At 43.9% G+C, this 20797-nt stretch overlaps 1 protein-coding gene across 2 annotated transcripts in view; it reads right to left on the bottom strand.

Moving 5' to 3' along the window:
- LOC129696145 (RNA-binding Raly-like protein) overlaps positions 1-20797 on the bottom strand; it is a 772459-nt gene that overhangs the window by 13097 nt on the left and 738565 nt on the right. For both annotated transcript variants that reach the window (XM_055633661.1, XM_055633662.1), the window contains one exon: positions 12769-12882. In XM_055633661.1, coding sequence (XP_055489636.1) covers positions 12769-12882 — 114 coding nt within the window. The remainder of the gene's footprint in view (positions 1-12768; positions 12883-20797) is intronic.

The following is a 20797-nucleotide window of genomic DNA, read 5'->3' as shown; positions in this document are numbered from 1 at the left end:
GCAGTGGACCTGATGGGCCAAATGGCCACCTTCTGGATCATGATGATGCAATAATGTTTGAGATTTCCTCGCTCGGACAGTTATGGGTCTTTGGAATTCTCTGTCCCAGAGTTGTGGTCACTGCCCCACAGCCTTGAACCATCCTCTAATGGGAACAGCTCCTCTCTACTCCTGTCAGAACCCATCACAATCTGGTGCAGAAATTGTGGACGCAGCCTAGACCATCACACAAACCAACCTCCCTTCCATTGACTCCATCTACACCTCACGTTGCCTCGGCAAGTCCGTCCGCACAACCAAGGACCCGTCTCACGCTGGACACTCCCTCTTCTCCCCTCTTCCCTCTGGCAAGAGGCACAGAAGTGTGAAAACACACACCTCCAGATTCAGGCACAGTTTCTTCCCAGCTGTTGTCAGGTAACTGAACCATCCTATCAACAACCAGAGAGCGGCCCTGAGCTACCATCTACCTGATTGGAGACTCTTAGACTTTATTTTATTGGACTTTCCTGGACTTTATCTTGCACTAAACATTATTCCCTTTATCATGTTCCTGTGCACTCTAGATGGCTCAATTGTAAACATGTATAGTCTTTCCGCTGACTGGTTAGTACGCAACAACAATTATTTTCACTGTACCTTGGTGCATGTGACAATAGACAAACTACAATTGAGGACATTCAAGGGTGTGGACAATAAAATAAGTCTTTGGTTTCCAAGGAAACCAGTGCACATGAGGATCAAGGTCCTGCGGGAACCCACCCGGAGGGCCGGTAAGCAGACCAGCTGTGGGAGGGAGTGCGGTGCCTCGACGGTGGAATGGACCGCTGGAGGCCCAGCAGTAGCCTGGGGCTCGGCTGGACTGGGCTCCACTCCGAGGCCAAGCGCGTGGACTCCAGCGGTGGAGCAGTGGTGGAGGACGATTGGCCAGGCCAACCCTGCAACGCCGCCAGAACAACATGCCTTCATGGTCTGGTCAAGATCCCTGCACTTACAACAACTGGGACTTGAAAATGGCTCCAAACTGGCGACGTTGTATACTGTTCAAGAAGGAACTGCAGATGCTGGAAAATCGAAGGTACACAAAAATGCTGGAGAAACCCAGCGGGTGCAGCAGCATCTATGGAGCGAAGGAAATCGGTGATGTTTCGGGCCAAAACCCTTCTTCAGACTGATCCTTCTCCCCGCCACCCCCTATCAGTTTGAAGAAGGGTTTCGGCCCGAAACGTCACCCATTTCCTTCGCTCCATAGATGCTGCTGCATCCGCCGAGTTTCTCCAGCATTTCTGTGTACCGACGTTGTATACTGTCTCAGTTTACTACTGCTATACATTTGAACTGTATCTGAGATGCTCATCTCAGATGGATCTAAGTGCTTATGTATCGTGATACTTGTACTGAACTGTATACAACATTGAATTTCACTGTATCTCGTTACACATGACAAATAAAGTACCATAGATGAGCATAAAATGGTAAAATGGAATTGAAGAAGAAAAGTGTCCATGACCTCATCAAAGATGCAGACTGGTCTTTCTCTTGCTGCTGTTGGTTTTCTGTGCTACAAAGTCTTCTCTCCAAGCCTAAAATCTGCCACGTTGTATATGTCGGTGGCCACTGTGAACTATACAGGCACTGGTACAATGAATGTGTACAATTCTGACCCCCCACACACACACATTACAAGAAGAGGTGTAGTGAGATGGTGTTGCAGAACTCTCGTCTGAGAACTTTGGTATAGTGTTTCAATTTATTACGCACACTAACTAATTTCATAATCTTCCCATTCATGAGGTCGTAAGGTCATAAGTGATAGGAGTAGAATTAGGCTATTCGGTCCATCATCTCCGCCGCCATTCAATCATGGCTGATCAAACTCTCCCTCCAACCCCATTCACCTCTCTTATCCTTGTAACCTCTGACACCCGTACTAATCAAAAATATATCTGTCTCTGCCTTAAAAATATCCACTGACTTGATCTCTACAAGAATTCCACAGATTCACTACCCTCTGATTAAAGACATTTCTCCTCATCTCCTTCCTGAAAGAAAACCCTTTAATTCTGAGGCTGTGACCTCTAGTCCTAGACTCTCTCTCTAGTGGAAACATCCTCTCCACATTCACTCTATCAAAGCCTTTCACTATTCTGTATGGTTCAATGAGAGGTCCCCCCCCTCATTCTTCTAAACTCCAACGAGCACAGGCCCAGTGCCGACAAACGCTCATCATAGGTTAACCTACTCATTCCGGGGATCATTCTTGTAAACCTCCTCTGGACCCTCTCCAGAGCCAGCAGCACATCCTTCCTCAGATATGGTGCCCAAAATTGCTTACAATATCCCAAATGCGGTCTTATTGAGCATGAAAGGGTGTTGCACTTCCTGAAGCGATTGCTGGTGTGACCCACGTTACCAATCCACTGGAAGTTACACCTCACTCACTGGATTAGAAATACATTAGCACCCTAAATAGCTGTCGAGACTGACGGCTTTGCAGCTACATTTCCTTATCTGTTGCTGCGCTAAGATATGAACAATGATGCAGATGTTTAATTATCTCATAACTTTACAGTTGTTTAATTCCCTGAATAATTGTACAAGACAAAATAGAAACTGACCAAATATAACATTAGAAGATGTTCAGCTGGAATATATCCCATCTTTGAATATCCAGTCTGAAGAAGGGTCCCGACCCGAAATGTCACTGATCCATGTTGTCCGGAGATGCTACCTGACCCACTGAGTTACTCCAGCACTTTGTGTCTTTTGCTCTTATCCATCTTGTCGCTGGTCGACATGGTTTAAAAAGCTAGGAGACCAGTGGAAGAAGTTTCTGAATTCCACATTGGGTTCAGAGATCAGAATCGGGGGCCGCACAGTGGCGCAGCGGTAGAGTTGCTGCCTTCCAGCGCCAGGGACACGGGTTCGATCCTGACCACGGGTGCTGTCTATATGGAGTTTGCATGTTTTCCCTGTGACCGTGTGATGGTCCAGTTTCCTCCCACATTCCGTAGACGTGTAGGTTTACAGGTTAATTTGTCCCTAGCACGTAGGATAGAACTAGTGTACGGGGATCGCTGGTCGGCGTGGACTTGGTGGGCCGAAGGGCCTGTCTCCACACTGTATCTATAAAAATTAAAAGCCCCCCAAAGAGCTAAACATGCAGGCTGTAGGTTAATTGGCTTCTGTAAATTGTCCCCAGTGTGTAGGATAGATGTAGGAGAGGGGTGATTGTTGGCCCGCAGTGATTCGGTGGGCTGAAGGGTCTGTTACCACACTGCATCTCTGAACTAAACTTAAAAAATACTTTTCAATGCTTTTCAACAGTCTAAAACTATTTTGGTGTTTTTTAATAAAATGATAGGCTCCTGGGATTGTGGCTCTCAGCGTTTGATATATGCTTGGCAGCTGCAATGGGAGCGGATTAGGCACATACCCTGACAGATAGCATTGTACTTAAGCTCTACCTGTCTTCATCTTGCCTTAGAGATTGCCATGATTGCAGAAGTGTGATTTGTCTTTGGTGATACAACAACATCAGCCAGTACATCAGGGGGAAAACAAGGGATTCAAACACACGATTTACTGAGCCCTCATTAAGTTTATTTATTCATGAATACTTCAGCAACTGTCAACACTGGAAAAAATACTCATAAGTACAGTATGCATTGTTAACCCTTATAATGAAAAAGGAATATAGGCTTAACCCACTGCACCGCAGCGGTAGAGTTGGTGCCATACAGTGCTTGCAGCGCCAGAGACCAGGTACTGTCAATATGGAGTTTGTACGTTCTCCCCGTGACCGCGTGGGTTTTTTCCGTGACCTTTGGTTTCCTCCCACACTCCAAAGACGTACAAGTATGTAGGTATGGCTTGGTATAAGTGTAAATTGTCCCTAGTGTGTAGGATAGTGTGCGGGGATCGCTGGTTGGTGTAGACTCGGTGGGCCGAAGGGCCTGTTTCCGCACTGTATTTCTACACTAAATATATATATATACACATATAGAAGAAACAACAAACACAAAATGCTGGAGTATCTCAGCGGGCCAGGCAGCATACCTGGAGAGAAGGAATGGGAGATGATTCAGTTTGAGACCCTTCTTCGGACTGGGAGATACATAGATAAGGATCGTGTAGATAAGGATGTGTAAGGCGTAAAAACAGGACAAAGGGAATGGAGATCAAGGAATATGTAGTATAGATCATTGTGAGTTGTGAGAAGGCAACAACAAAGCAAACAGAGATCAAGTAGTCGGAGACAGTAAGATTGGTCGGAGAACTGGAAAGGGAGAGGGGATGGAGAGAGAGGAAAAGCAAGTGTACTTGAAGTTAAGAGAAGTCAATGTTCATACCGCTGGGGTGTAAGCTACCCAAGCAAAATATGAGGTGCTGTTCCTCCAATTTGTGCTGGGCCTCACTCTGACAATGGAGGAGGCCCAGGACAGGAAGGTCAGCGTGGGAATGGGAGGGGCAGTTATATCTCTGTATATTTGGGTATGTGTGGATGTACGCGCACTGAATTTTTTTTTCTCATTTAATATATTGTTTACAGTGTACTGTTGTGCTGCTGCAAGTAAGAATTCAATTGTTTCACCTGGGACATATGACAATAAAACACTCTTGACTAACGTTATTCACGTTATTCCCTTTATCATTCATCTGTACACGGGGATGGCGGGACTGTCATATCCTGAGAGAATGGAGCGACTGGGCTTGTATACTCTGAAATTTAGATGGATGAGAGGATATCTTATTGAAACATATAAGATTATTAAGGGTTTGGACACACTAGAGGCAGGAAACATATTCCCAATGTTGGGGGAGTCCAGAACCAGGGACCACAGTTTAAGAATAAGGGGTAAGTCATTTAGAACGGAGATGAGGAAACACTTTTTCCACACAGGGAGTTGTGAGTCTGTGGAATTCTCTGACTCAGAGGGCGGTGGAGGCCGGTTCTCTGGATAAATTCAAGATAGAGCTAGATAGGGGTCTTAAAGATAGCGGAGTCAGGGGATATGGGGAGAAGGCAGGAACGGGGTACTGATTGTGGATGATCAGCAATGATCACATTGAATTTCGGTGCTGGCTCGAAGGGCTGAATGGCCTACTCCTGCACCAATTGTCTATTGTCTATTGTACACTGTGGATGGCTTGATTGTAATCATGTATTATCTTGCTACTGGCTGGTTAGCACGCAACAAAATCTTTTAAAATCTCATAAATTAACTAACTATTTTAGCAGAAAAGACAAACTTGAACATTAATTCTGTAAACAACCTGTTAGTCAGAAATTTCGAGGGAATAGGAAAGCAATTCACCAAATCAAAATGATGAAGATCTGAAATTTTCCTTGTAAACTCCCACGGCCTATTAATGCTTAAAATGTATTTCTATTCTACAAGAAAATGGTGGCCGTCTATCTTACTATAAATGTCAGAGCAATAGATTTAAAAAAATAGATGGAGATTTCATTACATAGAACATTGAACAGTACAGCATAAGAACAGGCCCATCGGCCCCCAATGTCTGCACCGAGCATGTTGTTAAGATCAACTGTTATCTGCCTGCATATAATCAATATCCCTCCATTTCCTCCATATTCATTTGCCTATCCAAAAGCTTTGTAAATGCCACTATCATATCTGCCTCCACCTTCAGTGCTGGCAGTGTGTTCCAGGCACTCACCACCTTCTGCCTAAAAAAACTTGCCCTGCACAAGGTCATAAGTGATAGGAGCAGAATTAGGCCATTCAGCACATCAAGCCTACTCTGCCATTTTATCTCGGCTGATCTATCTCTCCCTCCTGACCCCATACACCTGCCATCTCCCCATGAACCATGTCAACCATACTGATCAAGTGCATTCAGAATGTATTCAGAAAAATATCACTTTTTCCACATTTTGTTACGTTACAGCCTTATTTTAAAATGGATTAAATTCTTTTTTTTTTTATCATCAATCTACACACAATATCCCAGAATGAAGCGAAAACAGGTGTTTAGAGAGTTTTGCAAAGTAAAAAGAAATAACTGAAATATCACATTTACATAAGTATTTAAACCCTTTGCTGTGGCACTCAAAATTGAGCTTAGGTTCATCCTGTTTCCATTGATTATGCTTGAGATGTTTCTACAACTATATTGGAGTCCAACATGATTTGGAAAGGCACACACCTGTCTACATAAGGTCCCAAAGTTGACAGTGCATGTCAGAGCAACAATCAAGCCATGAAGGCAAAGCAATTGTTCGTAGACCTCTGAGACAGGATTGTGTTGAGACACAGATCTGGGGAAGGGTATAAAACAATTTCTGCAGTTGCAGATCCCGAGAGCACCGCGGACTCCATCATTCTTAAATGGAAGAACTTTGGAACCACTAGGACTCTTCATAGAGCTGGCCGCCCGGTCAAACTGAGCAATTGCGGGAGAAGGGCCTTGGTCTGGCAGAGCTCCAGAGTTCCTCTGTGGAGATGGGAGAACCTTCCAGAATGACAACTATATCTGCAGCACTCCACCATTTAGGCTTTTATGGTAGTGGCCAGCTGGAACCCACTCCTCAGTAAAAGGCACATGACAGCCCGCTTGGAGTTTGCCAAAAGGCATGAGAAACAAGATTCCCTGGTCTGATGAAACCAAGATTGAACTCTTTGGTCTGAATGTCAAGTGTCATGTCTGGTGGAAACCAGACACCGCTCATCACCTGGCCAATACCATACCTACAGTGAAGCATGGTGGTAGTGGCATGCTATGGGGATGTTTTTCAGCGGCAGAAACTGGGAGACTAGTCAGGATCGAGGGAAAGATGAACGGAGCAAAGTACAGAGGGATCCTTGATGAAAACCTGCTCCAGAGCGTTCTGAAACTCAGACTGGGGCGGAGGTTCACCTTCCAACAGGACAACGACCCTAAGCACACAGCCATGACAATGCAGGAGTGGCTTTGTGACAAGTTTGTGAATGTCCTTGAGAAAATAGCTGTGTATCGATGCTCCCCATCCAACCTGACAGAGCTTGAGAGGATCTGCAGAGAAGAGCGGGAGAATTTAACCAAATACAGGTGTGCCAAGCTTGTAACGTCGTACCCAAGAAGACTTGAGGCTGTAATCGCTGCCAAAGGTGCCTCACCAAAGTACTGAGTAAAGGGTCTGAATACTTATGTAGATGTGATATTTCAGTTATTTATTTTTAATTACTTTGCAAAAATTTCTAAACACTTGTTTTTGCTCTTTTATTATGGGGTATTGTGTGTAGATTGATGATATAAAAAAAAAAAATTTAATCAATTTTAGAATAAGGCTGTAACGTCACAGAATATGGAAAAAGTGAAGGGGTCTGAATACTTTCTGAATGCACTGTATCTCTGCCTTAAAAATATCCATTGACTTGGCCTTTCCCTTAAAGTTTGCCTCTCGCACCTTAAAGCTATGGCCACTGGGGTAATTAAAGGATTTCCACTAAGGGTTCAGTCAGCTGCATACAAACCATTAGTGGAGGTAAGTGGGGCTTGGAGGAAACTCCCACCACAATTGCAAAGATTCATTTGGTTCTACTCCAATAGACAATAGGTGCCGGAGTAGGCCATTCGGCCAGAATCAGTACCCCGTTCCTGTCTGCTTCCCATATCCCCTGACTCCGCTATCTTTAAGAGCCCTATCTAGCTCTCTCTTGAAATTATCCAGAGAACTGGCAGAGAATTCCACAGACTCACAACTCTCTGTGAGGAAAAAGTGTTTCCTCGTCTGCGTTCTAAATGGCTTACTCCTTATTCTTAAACTGTGGCCCCTGGTTCTGGACTCCCCCAACATCGGGAACCACATCCATTCCCAGCACCAATACACCTTCCCTTTTCACGATTACAACAAAAGATGCTTGGTTCACTCTCACAATTAACATTGGTCGATGAGCCTTTTAGTTATGTTATTACCCACTCTGTTTCCAGTCAAAGAATACAATGTATCACAGTAGCCGGCAAGTGAATTGGTGCAACCAGGAACAGACATGGAGGAGGGATTAGTGAAATACACACTATGGCCCTGAAGGATGTTGTTGATCATGTCTCAAGAAACAAGGCCTCCAAAAATGCACTGAGAATGGTTGGCTCACTAACAATATGTTGAAGTTTGTTTTTCAGCTGTTCAAGAATTATTATGTTCATTTCTGGGCACCATGTTATAAGAAAGATGTTGTCAAGCTGGAAAGGCTGCAGAGAAGAGTTATGAGGATGTTCCCAGGATTCGAGGGCTTGAGCTATAGGGAGAGGTTGGGTAGGCTGGGACTCTTTGGAGCGCAGGAGGATGAGGGCAAATCTTATAGGGGTGTACAAAATCAGGTGGACACACAGAATCTCTTGCCAAGAGTACGGGAATCGAGAACCAGTGGATATAGGTTTCAGGTGAAGGGGAAAGATTTAATATGTGCCTGAGGGGTACCTTTTTCCACACAATGGGAGATGGGTATATGCCAGAGAAGGTAGGTAAGATAAGTATTATTGCAGCATTTAAGAGACATTTAGATAGGTTGCTGGATAGGTTTAGAGAAATATGGCAGGCATGTGGGGTTAGTGTAGAAGGGGCATATTGGTCGACACGGGCACGTTGGGCCAAATGGCATGTCTCCGCAGTGTAAGATGCTATGACTAAAAGGCTATTTCCAAAAACATCATTGCATGAAGACATACTGATTGATAACAAAATCTTATCAATGTTTTTACAGTGAAAATGGCCAAACACGGAGACAATGATCAGAAAGAAACAATTTTAGTAAAGAGACCCTAGTCCTTTGCTGTAATATATTGCTCAGTGAAACTTCTTCAAGAGACAACAGCAGAATTATGAACTACTAGTTCTAAGATGTTCATAAAATGTTTTGACCTAATTTATGAAGCCAAAAGGGACCAAAGCGAATACATTTGAAGCATGCCTGTACATGGGCAGATTGTAAAAGCACCAATTTTAACTACATACCAAGGATACATTTACCATTGTGTGCATGATGAAAAGAGGACTATGGTAGCATTGTGGTAGCATGATTAGCAGAGAATCAGATCTCAGTCTGAAGAAGGTCCCCACCCAAAATGTCACCTCTTCTTTTCCTCCACAGTTGTTAACTGACCGCTGAGTTACTCCAGCACATTGTGTCTATCTTTTGTATAAATCGGCATCTGCAGTTCCTTCCTACAGTTCTTAATTGCCTGGCCCAATGTAAGAGAGCAGCCTCATAGTAGCTACTTCTCAGGTGCCTTCCAGTGAGCAAAGCAGTAGAGTTGCCTACAAACCTGTGCATCTTTGGAGTGTGGGAGGAAACTGGAGCACCTGGATAAAACCCATGCGGTCTTAGGGAGAATGTACAAACTCCATACAGACAGCACAATAATCAAGGATGAGTCACACCACGGTTTCTCCCTCTTCTTCCCTCTCCCAACAGGCAAATGTATAGAAGTGCGAAAACGCACACCTCCAGTTTCTTCCCAACTGTTATCAGGCAACTGAACCATCCTACCACAACTAGAGCGCAGTGCACAACTACTATCTACCTCATTGGAGATCCTCACACTATCTTTGAGCAGACTTTACTGGCCTTATCTTGCACTAAACATTATTCATGATATTCCCTTCATCATGTATCTGTACTCTGTGGACGGGTCAATTGGAATAATGTATTGTCTTTCCGCTGACTGGTTAGCACGCAGCAAAGGTTTTTCATTGTACTTGGGTGCACGTGACAAAAACTAAACTAAACCCAAGGTCAGGATCGAGCCCAGTTCCCTGGCGCTGTAAGGCAGCAACTCTACCGCTGCGCCACCGTGCTGCCTCTCTAGGAGGGGATGGGGTGACAGGACTACAGAATATTGTGGAGCACAGCAATCAGGGGTTCCCCTACCAAATAGAAAATACATCCAGCTTCCACAATAAGTCATCTCTAAACTGTCATAAGGAATGGGCGTAGAATTAGGCCATTCGGTCCTTCAAGTCTACTCCACCATTTAATCATGGCAGATCTATCTCTCCCTCCAAACCTCATTCTCCTGCCTTCTCCCCATAACCTCTAGCACACATACCTAAAGAAGCTTTTATTATCCTCCTTTATATTCTGGGCTGGCTTACCTTCGTACCTCATCTTTTCTCCCCATATTGCCTTTTTAGTTATAGTTTGTCGCTCTTTAAAAGTTTCCCAATCGCCTGGCTTCCCGCTCATCTTTGCTATGGTATACTTCTTCCCTTTTATTTTTATACTGTCCTTGACTTCCCTTGTCAGCCATGGTCGCCCCTTACTCCCCTTATAATCTTTCTTCCTCTTGGGAATGAACTTATCCTGCACCTTCTGTATTATTCCCAGAAATACCCACCATTGTTGTTCCATTATCATCCCTAGAAAGAACATCTCTTTCCAGGCATCTTTGGCCAGCTCCTCCCTCGTGGCTCCGTAGTCTCCTTTGCTCAACTGTAATACTGACCCTTCCTATTTTCCCTTCTCCCTCTCAAATAGTAGATGAAAACTTATCATATTATGGTCACTACCTCCTAATGGCTCCTTTACCTCGAGTTTCCTTATCAAATCCGGTTCATTACACAACACTAAATCCAGAATTGTCTTCTCCCTGGTAGGCTCCAGTACAAGCTGCTCTAAGAATCCATCACAGAAGCACTCCACAAACTCCCTTTCTAGCGGTCCAGCACCAACCTGATTTTCCCAGTCTACCTGCATGTTGAAATCTCCCATAACCTAGCATTACCTTTACTACATGCCAATTGTAACTCTTGATTCAACTTGCATCCTATATCCAGGCTACTGTTTGGGGGGCCTGCAGATAACTCCCATTAGGGTCTTTTTACCCTTACAATTCCTCAATTCTACACATACTGACTCTTCATCTCCTGATTCTGTCACCCCTCGCAAAAGACTGAATTTCATTAATTACCAACCGAGCTACCCCACCCCCTCTGCCCACCTGTCTATTTTTTCGATAGGTGGTATACCCTTGAATATTCAGTTCCCAGCCCTGGTCCTCTTGCAGCCATGTCTCTGTAATTCCCACAACATCATATTTGTCAATTTCCAACAGAGCCTCAAGCTCATCCACTTTATTTCTTATGTGAATTCATATATAATACTTTTAATCCTTTACTCCCGTCACCTTTCACATCGATTGCTATTTCACTTGACTATACTCTCCTATCCCTTCCTGAGCTTTCTGCCCTATTCATTCTGGTATCTTTCTTAACTCTTCCTTTACTCTCTTTCCCTTTAACTCCATCATTGTATTTCCAGTTTATCTCCTCCTCCCCACTATTTATATTAAATCCACCCGTGCAGCAGTGGCAAACCTGCCTGCCAGAATGCTGGTCCCTCCCGCCTGTTAAGGTGCAACCCGTCCCTAATGTACAATTCACCCTTGCTCCAAAACCGGTCCCAGTGGTCTAAGAATCTAAATCCCTGCTTCCCGCATCAGCTCCTCAGCCACACATTCAGATCTCCAATCTCCCTGTTCCTGCCCTCAATTTCATCCAATTTTTAACATTTGCTTTTATTAAAAATTGTGATTTTAAACATATTAAATGCACAATTCTTGCTAAATTAAATTGTAAAATGGAAGAATTATGGCACGTGAGATAGAATAATGCCCATCATTCTGAACAATCGAATTTGGAAGATGAAGCATGAATGCATCGTTTCAGTATTGTGAAATTGAAATGAAAATGCAAACTTATTTATGGAAGTGCATGAGCACTGAAACGCCTTCGTATTTCAGTGCCCAAAGTATAGACTCACCTCACGATTGTGCAAGAGAGACAGGTGGAGGGAGAGGGAAAGAGGGAGAGAGAGGGAGAGGAAGGGGGGAGATGGAGAGGTGGAGGGGAAGGGGAGGGAGAGGGAGAGGTTGAGATACAGCATGGCAACAGGCTCTTTGGCCCACTAAGTCCACACTGACCATCGGCAACTCATTTAAACTAATAGCTCACTAATATAATCCAATTTTATTCACTCCATATTGTCATCAACTCCCCCCAGATTCTATCATTCACCTACACAGAAGCTGCTATTTAAAGAGGCCAAGTAACCTACCTGCCCCCACTTCTTTGGGATAAAACGTGGAGGGTGGGGGTGGGGGGTCTTAGATGCATAGACAATAGATGCAGGAGTAGGCCATTCGGGCCTTCAAGCCAGCACCGCCATTCAATGTGATCATGGCTGAACATCCACAATCAGTATCCCGTTCCTGCCTTCTCCCAATATTCCGCTGGGCCTAAGAGCCTACAGTAACTCTCTCTTGAATGCATCCAGGGATTTGGCCTCCACTGCCTTCCGAGGCAGAGAATTCCACAAATTCACAACTCTCTGGGTGAAAACGTTTTTCTTCATCTCAGTTCTAAATGGCCTATTCCTTATTCTTAAACTGTGGCCCCTGGTTCTGGACTCCCCCAACATCCAATCCCTTAATAATTTTATATGTTTCTATAACATTCCTCTCATCCTTCTAATTTCCAGCGAATACAAGCCCAGTCGCTCCATTCTTTCCTCATATGACAGTCCAGCCATCCCGGGAATTAACCTCGTGAACCTACGCTGCACACCCTCAATAGCAAGAATGTCCTTCCTCAAATTAGGAGACCAAATCTGCACACGATACTCCAGGTGTGGACTTGTTACGTAATGAAAATCACTTTGAGCCGTGTATCCTTCCTGACCTGTCAATGTGACTGATGGCACTAAGCTGGCTTAATGTAACCCAGGATGACTTGTCTGTTGCTTGATGCTGATTTCTACCCACCGGCATCTGCCTTTTGTTGCTTCTCAATCTTCTCCAGTCTTCCCAGTAAGAAGTCAATTTTGTTTTTGATTTGGGTCAGTTCCTTCTTGATTGTCTGCAGCTCGTCTGATTTCACTGGGGACAGAGAAGCGTACATTCGAAATGCATGAAATTTTGTCTGTGGTTAAAATAAGACAACAATTCCGACAGTTTGCTTCCTCCGCTTGGCAGAACAGTTTGGAAAACCTGGTCAATGCTCGGAGTTAGCGTTTCCGCACTGTTGCCCACATCACCAAAACAATGCAGAGACTGCGCATAGCAACAAAATCATCATTCTTCATCGAGAATGTTAAGAAGATTTTTGTAAATGAAAAACGAAAAAAATGATTAAACATAATTACCATGTCCCATTCTTTATGACAGATACGGTTTTCAGAAATATTAAAATTGCTTTAACGCATTAAGATATAAATGCAAATAACATACAAATTAGACAACATTTTGAAAATGTGTGCAATGGTACTGCACATATCAGGACTAAAATCATGGAGTCTTAAGGGCCTGTCCCACTTAGGTGATTTTTTTTAGGTGACTAGTCTGTCGCCACGTAGCAGTCGGGGTGTCGCCTGTATAATCGTGCGTAGTCTCCTCAGTCGCCCAAAGAGTCGTAGCGTCTTTCTGGTCGCCGCTGGATTTTCAACATGTTGAAAAATTTTCGGAGACAGTCGGCGACATTGGGTTTGACGCCAATGAGCGTAGCTTGACTTCTCACGACATAGGTGATGTTGTAGTTGTCGCCAGGTTAAGGTAGGATGTCGCCAGGTAAACATAGGTTGTATCGGCAGGTGACGTAGGTTTGTCGCCGGTGGTGACTTAGTTTTTTGTTGTTGTTAAAGTAATGATTCCATTTCAAATTTTATGTCGAAGTGGGGTCCAGTCGCTGTTTTTTTGGCGACCTGCTACGACTATGACAGTCGCTGGCAGTCGCCTAAAAATAGCCTAAGTGGGACAGGCCCATTAGAGTAACAGTGTGGAAACAGGCCCTACAATCCAACTTGCCCACGCCGACCAGCATGCTCCATTTACACTAGTCCCACCTGCCCGCGTTTGACACGTATCCCACTAAACCTGTCCTATCCATGTACATGTCTAGATGTGTCTTAACTGCCTCAACTACCTAAACCGGCAGCTCGCTCCATACACCCACCACTCTTTGTGTAAATAAGTTACCACTCGGGTTCCTATTAATTCTTTCCCTCCTCACCTTAAACCTATGTCCTCTGGTTCTTAATTCCCTACTCTGTGCATTTACTCTATTTATTCCCCTCATGATTTTACACACCTTCAAAAGATCACCTCTCATCCTCCTGCACCCCAAGGAAGAAATCCCTAGCATGCCCAACCACTCCCTGTAGCTCCGGCCCTTCGTTCCTGGCAACATCTTTGTAAATCATCTCTGCACCCTCTCCAGCTTAAATTTTTTTTAATTATTATAGGAATTGAATACAGATAAATTTCAAGTTGTTAAATTAATTGATAACATATTTACATTACAGCTAAGGATTCATTTATTCTACATTTAAGGTTGGCATTCACAGGATATGAACTACCTATAATCAAAATGTCAATTATTTTTCCTTGAATAGGGTACCAATGGGAAATCAATCTCTCTAATGCAGATATATTTAAACAGAGTGGCTTAATAGTTTGTTACGCAATGTACAACAGCTATCAGTTTATTATTATTTCACTTGGCTTGACATCGAAAAAGGCCTAAAATTGCCACAACATATTTATTCTGTTTCATCGCTAGTTGCAAGTAATTGTCCTGTCCGAATCCTGTTAATTATGTTAACATACTATCATATTAATTTTAGAGGAAGCAATTTTTTTCACATGACAAACTAATTAAATATGGTTATGTCATAGAAAACATGAGAACAATTCATGTTCTCATCTTCTCAATTCATGGGGGGGGGGGGGGGGGGGGGGTGTGTGTGGTGTGTGTGGGTGTGTGTGTGGGTGTGTGTGTGTGTGTGTGTGTGGGTGTGTGTGTGTGTGGGTGTGCCCACAATGTCGCGGTGCCATTTCCTCCACAGATGCTGGCTGACCTGTTGAATGACTCCAGCACTTTGTCTTTTGCTCATTATTTTTTTGTTCAAAACATCTTTATAACAGGAAATCTCAATGAAAAGAACATCAACATTGCACCTTAATAATCCTACTTTTCAGTTGTCAAGTACATTTGCTCGTGAGGAATGGCGTCTTGATGATATTTACATTAAAAGATTTAAATGACAGCTTAAATTCAAATCTGAAGTAATTTGATTGAAATGCTTCTTTGATATATTCAGGTAGATATGGGATGCATTTGATGCACATACTAAGTAATTTTATTTGTGTTTCACTACAACCTTAGAGCTGAAGAAAATAACATGTTTAATATGCTTGCATGACTGTATACTGTGCTGAATACAAAGATGATGTTAGCATTTAATTAACTGAGCAAAATGAAAAGGAACACCTCGGTTTGTTTTCTCTCTTTCATTCCAAGTTTATTAACATTCCTGTTTGTTTTAGATCTACGGATTTGGGCGGCACGGTGGCGCAGCAGCAGAGTCACTGCCTTACAAGCGCCAGAGACCTAGGTTTGATCTGTCTGTATGGAGTTTGTACGTTCTGCCGTGTCATGCATGGGTTTTCTCCGTGATCTTGGGTTTCCTCCCACACTCCAAAGACGTACAGATTTGTAGGTTAATCGGCTTGGTATAAGTGTAAATTGTCCCTAGTATGTGTAGGATAGTGTTAATGTGCGGGGTCGCTGGTTGGTGCGGACTCAGTGGGCCAAAGGGCCTGTTTCCGCGTTGTATCACTAAACTAAGCGACTGCTGCTAATATCATACATTTGAAATTTACTGAGCTTTTTGTTGAAGGCAATGTTAACAATAGAAATATGTGACTCAATTTTGACAAAATTAAGTTTTGAAATGATCCCATCCCACTTGCGTAGACCACACTTCTGGAGTTACGAAGCATCTTGTGCACACTTGTAATGCTCATTTCATGGTTGAAGTTCCGTATCAGTTTGCAGACACAGTGGTCAAATTGAAAGAGGCAATGCATGGCCTTGCAGAAATCAATATTACCAAGGCCATGTGTCAGTTTGCCTGGCATGAAGCTGCAAACAGCCCAGATGTGATGTTATCAGCCCCCAAGGTCAGACTAAAATGCATCTATTATCGACTAGGCCCGCTAATTATCAGATCAATGATCACATTTGCTGATGAAGATAAGTGGAATAATGCAACCACTGAGATTTCATCATTCATATTTTAGAAGAGGTTTTCAGTGCCGAGACAGAGCACCGTGATTCTGAAAGTGCCAATGCAAAGGTGCAGTGTAAAATGCAGGATAGCATTCATTTGCTAGAATGACAAATTTAATATTAATGCAGCCATGGAGTTATACAGTGTGGAAACAGGCCCTTCGGCTCAACGCCCACATTGACCAACATGTCCCATCTATACTAGTCCCACCTGCCTGCATTTGGCCCATATACAGTGTTTTGGAAGTTTTCGTATTTGTTTTTGGGCTTCAGCATTAACGTGCACACAACAGTATTGGCCCTTTCACACTCGACTGTATGTACGAAAAATAATTTCACTTTGCACGTGACAATGTAGAGAGAGCAAGGGACTGAGCAGCAGTGTTGAGGATCAGGATGGAAGAAATGAGATGACCAATTTCAACTGACTAAGGTTTGCCCGTCAGGAAGTCCAGACCCCAGTTGAAGATGGAGGCCACTTGGCCAATGTCCAAGAGTTCAGTGATGAAGACACAAGGAACTTCAGATGCTGGTTTACGCAAATAGACATAAAGTGCTCAGCGGGTCAGGCAGCATCGCTGGAAATCATGGATAGGGGATGTTTTGGGATGGGACCCTTCTTCAGAGATGAGCTTATTTGCTATTATGGTGTTGAAGACTGGGCTGCAGTCAATGAATAGAATCCTGGCATAGGTGTTCATATTGTGATCCAGAGCTTAGTTTGGTTTAGAGATACAGCACGGAAACAGGCTCTTTGGCCACCGAGGCCCCGCCGACCAGTGGTCCCCACACATTAACACTATCCTACACATACTATGGACAATTTACACTTATACCAAGTAATCAAACCCAAGCCAATTAACCTGGATGAGTTGAATGTGCAGATAGTTATTAATGACTATGATATAGTTGGGATCATGGAGACGGTCCAGACTTATTCAATTAATTAAATTATGGAATCATAGAAATGTTCATCCCAGTTTGGCAAAAGAATAAATCAGGGAAGGTAGTGCATCCGTGGATAACAAGGGAAATCAGGGATAGTATCAAAACAAAAGATGAAGCATACAAATTAGCCAGAAAAAGCAGCCTACCAGAGGACTGGGAGAAATTCAGAAACCAGCAGAGGAGGACAAAGCGCTTAATTAGGAAAGGGAAAATAGATTATGAAAGAAAACTGGCAGGGAACATAAAAACTGACTGCAAAAGGTTTTATAGATATGTGAAGAGAAAACGATTAGGTAAAACAAATGTGGGTCCCTTGCAGTCAGAAACAGGTGAATTGATCATGGGGAACATGGACATGGCAGACCAATTGAATAACTACTTTGGTTCTGTCTTCACTAAGGAAGACATAAATAATTTGCCGGAAATATCAGGGGACCGGGGGTCAAATGAGACCCAGGTTAGCCGGGAAGTGGTGCTAGGTAAATTGAATGGATTAAAGGCCAATAAATCCCCAGGGCCAGATAGGCTGCATCCCAGAGTACTTAAGGAAGTAGCCCCAGAAATAGTGGATGCATTAGTGATAATTTTTCAAAACTGTTTAGATACTGTAGTAGTTCCTGAGGATTGGAGGGGAGCTAATGTAACCCCATTTTTTAAAAAGGAGGGAGAGAGAAAATGAGGAATTACAGACCAGTTAGTCTAACATCGGTAGTGGGGAAATTGCTAGAATCAGTTATTAAAGATGGGATAGCAGCACATTTGGAAAGTGGTGAAATCATTGGACAAAGTCAGCATGGATTTATGAAAGGTAAATCATGTCTGACGAATCTTATTGAATTTTTCGTGGATGTAACTAGTAGAGTGGATGAGGGAGAACCAGTGGATTTATTATATCTGGACATTCAGAAGGCTTTCGACAAGGTCCCACATAAGAGATTAGTATACAAACTTAAGGCACACGGTATTGGGGGTTCAGTATTGATGTGGATAGAGAATGCTTATGTTGGAGTAACTCAGCGGGACAGGCAGCATCTCTGAAGGAATGGGTGACGTTTCAGGTCAAGACCCTTCTTCAAACTGATGTCAGGGGGGGGGAGTGTGCTACAAACCTGCAAACCTGTATGTCTTTGGAGTGCGGGAGGAAACTAAAGGGCCTTTCCCACCAGCATGTGATTGCATGCGTCTAGCGCTACCAAACATGGTGGCTTGAGGCATAAGGCCTCGCGGGGTCAGTCCTACTTCCACCCGCGGAGCCGTCTGGAGTTGTGTGGAGCAGATCCCGACATCATACTCACCAATCAGCTGGGCAGGAGGCGGGCCGACTGAATTTGGACGTCGCACAACGTAGGGGCGGTTACGTCGTCACGCAACGGCACGCCGTGCGGTGATGTCATCGCGCAATGCCATGCGCTAGGCTACGCCATCAAGACCCTGCGTACGGCGTCAAGATGCGGCATAGGGCGTTGAGATGCTGCGTACGCCCGTCGAGGCGGTGCGTACGGCCTCAATGTGGCTGCGGGCCGACAGGCCGTTGCTGCGCGGGATTTTTGGACAGTGTCAGTTTTTCGGAGCCCCGCGCGATATCGGGACCAGCCCCGCACAACTCCATATGGCTCCGGCGATCGAAGTGGGACCGGCCCCGCGAGGCCGTACGACTCAAGGGACCACCTTCAGTCGCGCTAGCCGCATGCAGTCGCATGCTGGTGGGACAGGCCCTTAAAGATCTCGGAGCGAGCCCCCACGGTCACGGGGAGAAGCTACAAACCAAAGATACTCCATACAAACAGGACCCGTAGTTGGGACCGATCCCGTGTCTCTGGCGTTGCAAGCACTGTAAGGCAGCGACTATACCGCTGCGCTACCATGCCGCCCGCCACCTTGCATTCACCCCTTTGCTTATCTAGTATCTGACTACTTTGACTTTAAAAATGTCCACAGATTCTGTTTGCGCCATCTTTAGAGGAAGAAAATCCCAAAGGTTCATAACCCTGAAAGTGGGCAATCCCCTATTTTTACACATTAATTAGGCCGCAGGAGAATGGGGCTTAGGAGGGAGAGATAGATCGGCCATGATTGAATGGCGGAGTAGACTTGATGGGCCGAATGGCACAATTCTACTCCTATCACTTATGAACCTATTGCTAGTTCTACATTGCCCCACAAGATGAAACATTCTTTCCACACCCACCCTGTGAAGACTCAGAATATTGTAAATTTCAATCATGTTCACTTCATATTGCGGTGGATATCAGCCAAGACCTTCCTGTTTTCCCTCAGAAAGTTTCACCGTTGCAGATATTGGTCCATCATTCTCCTTCTGGGTTGCTTCATTGACTTCATTATCCTGCCTTACTGAAGGAGCACTTCAGATGTGATTTCATATTGCCTTCGAGTCATAGATCTGTGCAGCTCAGAAATTAGTCTTTCAAAACACAATTTCTCTAATTGTGTATCCAATTCACCTCACGATATCATAAGATCAGCATGAGAGTATAAGACATAGGAGCAGAATTAGGCCATTCAGCCCATCGAGTCTGCTCTGCCATTCAATCATGGCTGATCTCTTCCTCCCTCTCAACCACATATTCCTGCCTTCTTTCTATAACCTTTGACATTCTTACGAACGAGAACCTATTAATCCCGGCTTTATAAATACCCAATGACTTGCCACTGCTGTTCATGACAATGAATTCCACAGATTCTCCACCCTCTGGCTAAAGAAATTCCTCCTCATCTCCATTCTACTCTCCAATTACTGGGACCATCCTTTAATGTAATTTATTGTCACATATACCAAGGTATAGTGTGTAGTGACAGATATTCAGTGGAAAGCTTTTGTTGCGTGCTAACCAGTCCTCTCCACATCCACTCTATCTAGGTCTTTCATTATACAGTAGGTTTCTACGAGATCCCTCCTCACTCTTCTAAATTCCAGCAAGTAAAGGCCCAGTGCCATTAAACATAGAAACATAGAAAATAGGTGCAGGAGTAGGCCATTCGGCCCTTCGAGCCTGCACCGCCATTCAATATGATCATGGCCGATCATCCAACTCGATATCCTGTACCTGCCTTCTCTCCATACCCCCTGATCCCTTTAGCCACAAGGGCCACATCTAACTCCCTCTTAAATATAGCCAATGAACTGGCCTTAACTACCTTCTGTGGCAGAGAATTCCAGAGATTCACCACTCTCTGTGTGAAAAATGTTTTCCTCATCTCGGTCCTAAAAGATTTCCCCCTTATCCTTAAACGGTGACCCCGTCTTCTGAATAGAATAGTTTCTTCATTGTCATTGTAACATGAACCATATACAACGAAATTAAAAAATGTCAGCCAGTCAGTGCACCATTCAAACATTTCTAAAAGCTAACGATACATACAAGGTAAAATATTAAAAGATAAGATAAAATAAGATAACACTTCCCCAACATCGGGAACAATCTTCCTGCATCTAGCCTGTCCAACACCTTAAGAATTTTGTAAGTTTCTATAAGATCCCCCCTCAATCTTCTAAATTCTAGCGAGTACAAGCCGAGTCTATCCAGTCTTTCTTCATATGAAAGTCCTGACATCCCAGAAATCAGTCTGGTGAACCTTCTCTGTACTCCCTCTATGGCAAACACCCCCAAACAAACAGAAACATTCTATTAGCTATCTTAAATATTTGCTCTACCTGCCTACGTGCCTTATGTAAAGGGATCTTGATGTCCTTGAGCATCTTAGAACTGTCTCAGCATTTAAACTATACGCTTCCTTTTCGTGTTTCCTGACAAAATA

The sequence above is a fragment of the Leucoraja erinacea genome, chromosome 4 (genome assembly GCF_028641065.1).
Source record: "Leucoraja erinacea ecotype New England chromosome 4, Leri_hhj_1, whole genome shotgun sequence".
NCBI classification, from domain to species: Eukaryota; Metazoa; Chordata; class Chondrichthyes; order Rajiformes; family Rajidae; genus Leucoraja; species Leucoraja erinaceus.
This window is presented reverse-complemented; position numbering and strand designations above follow the sequence as displayed.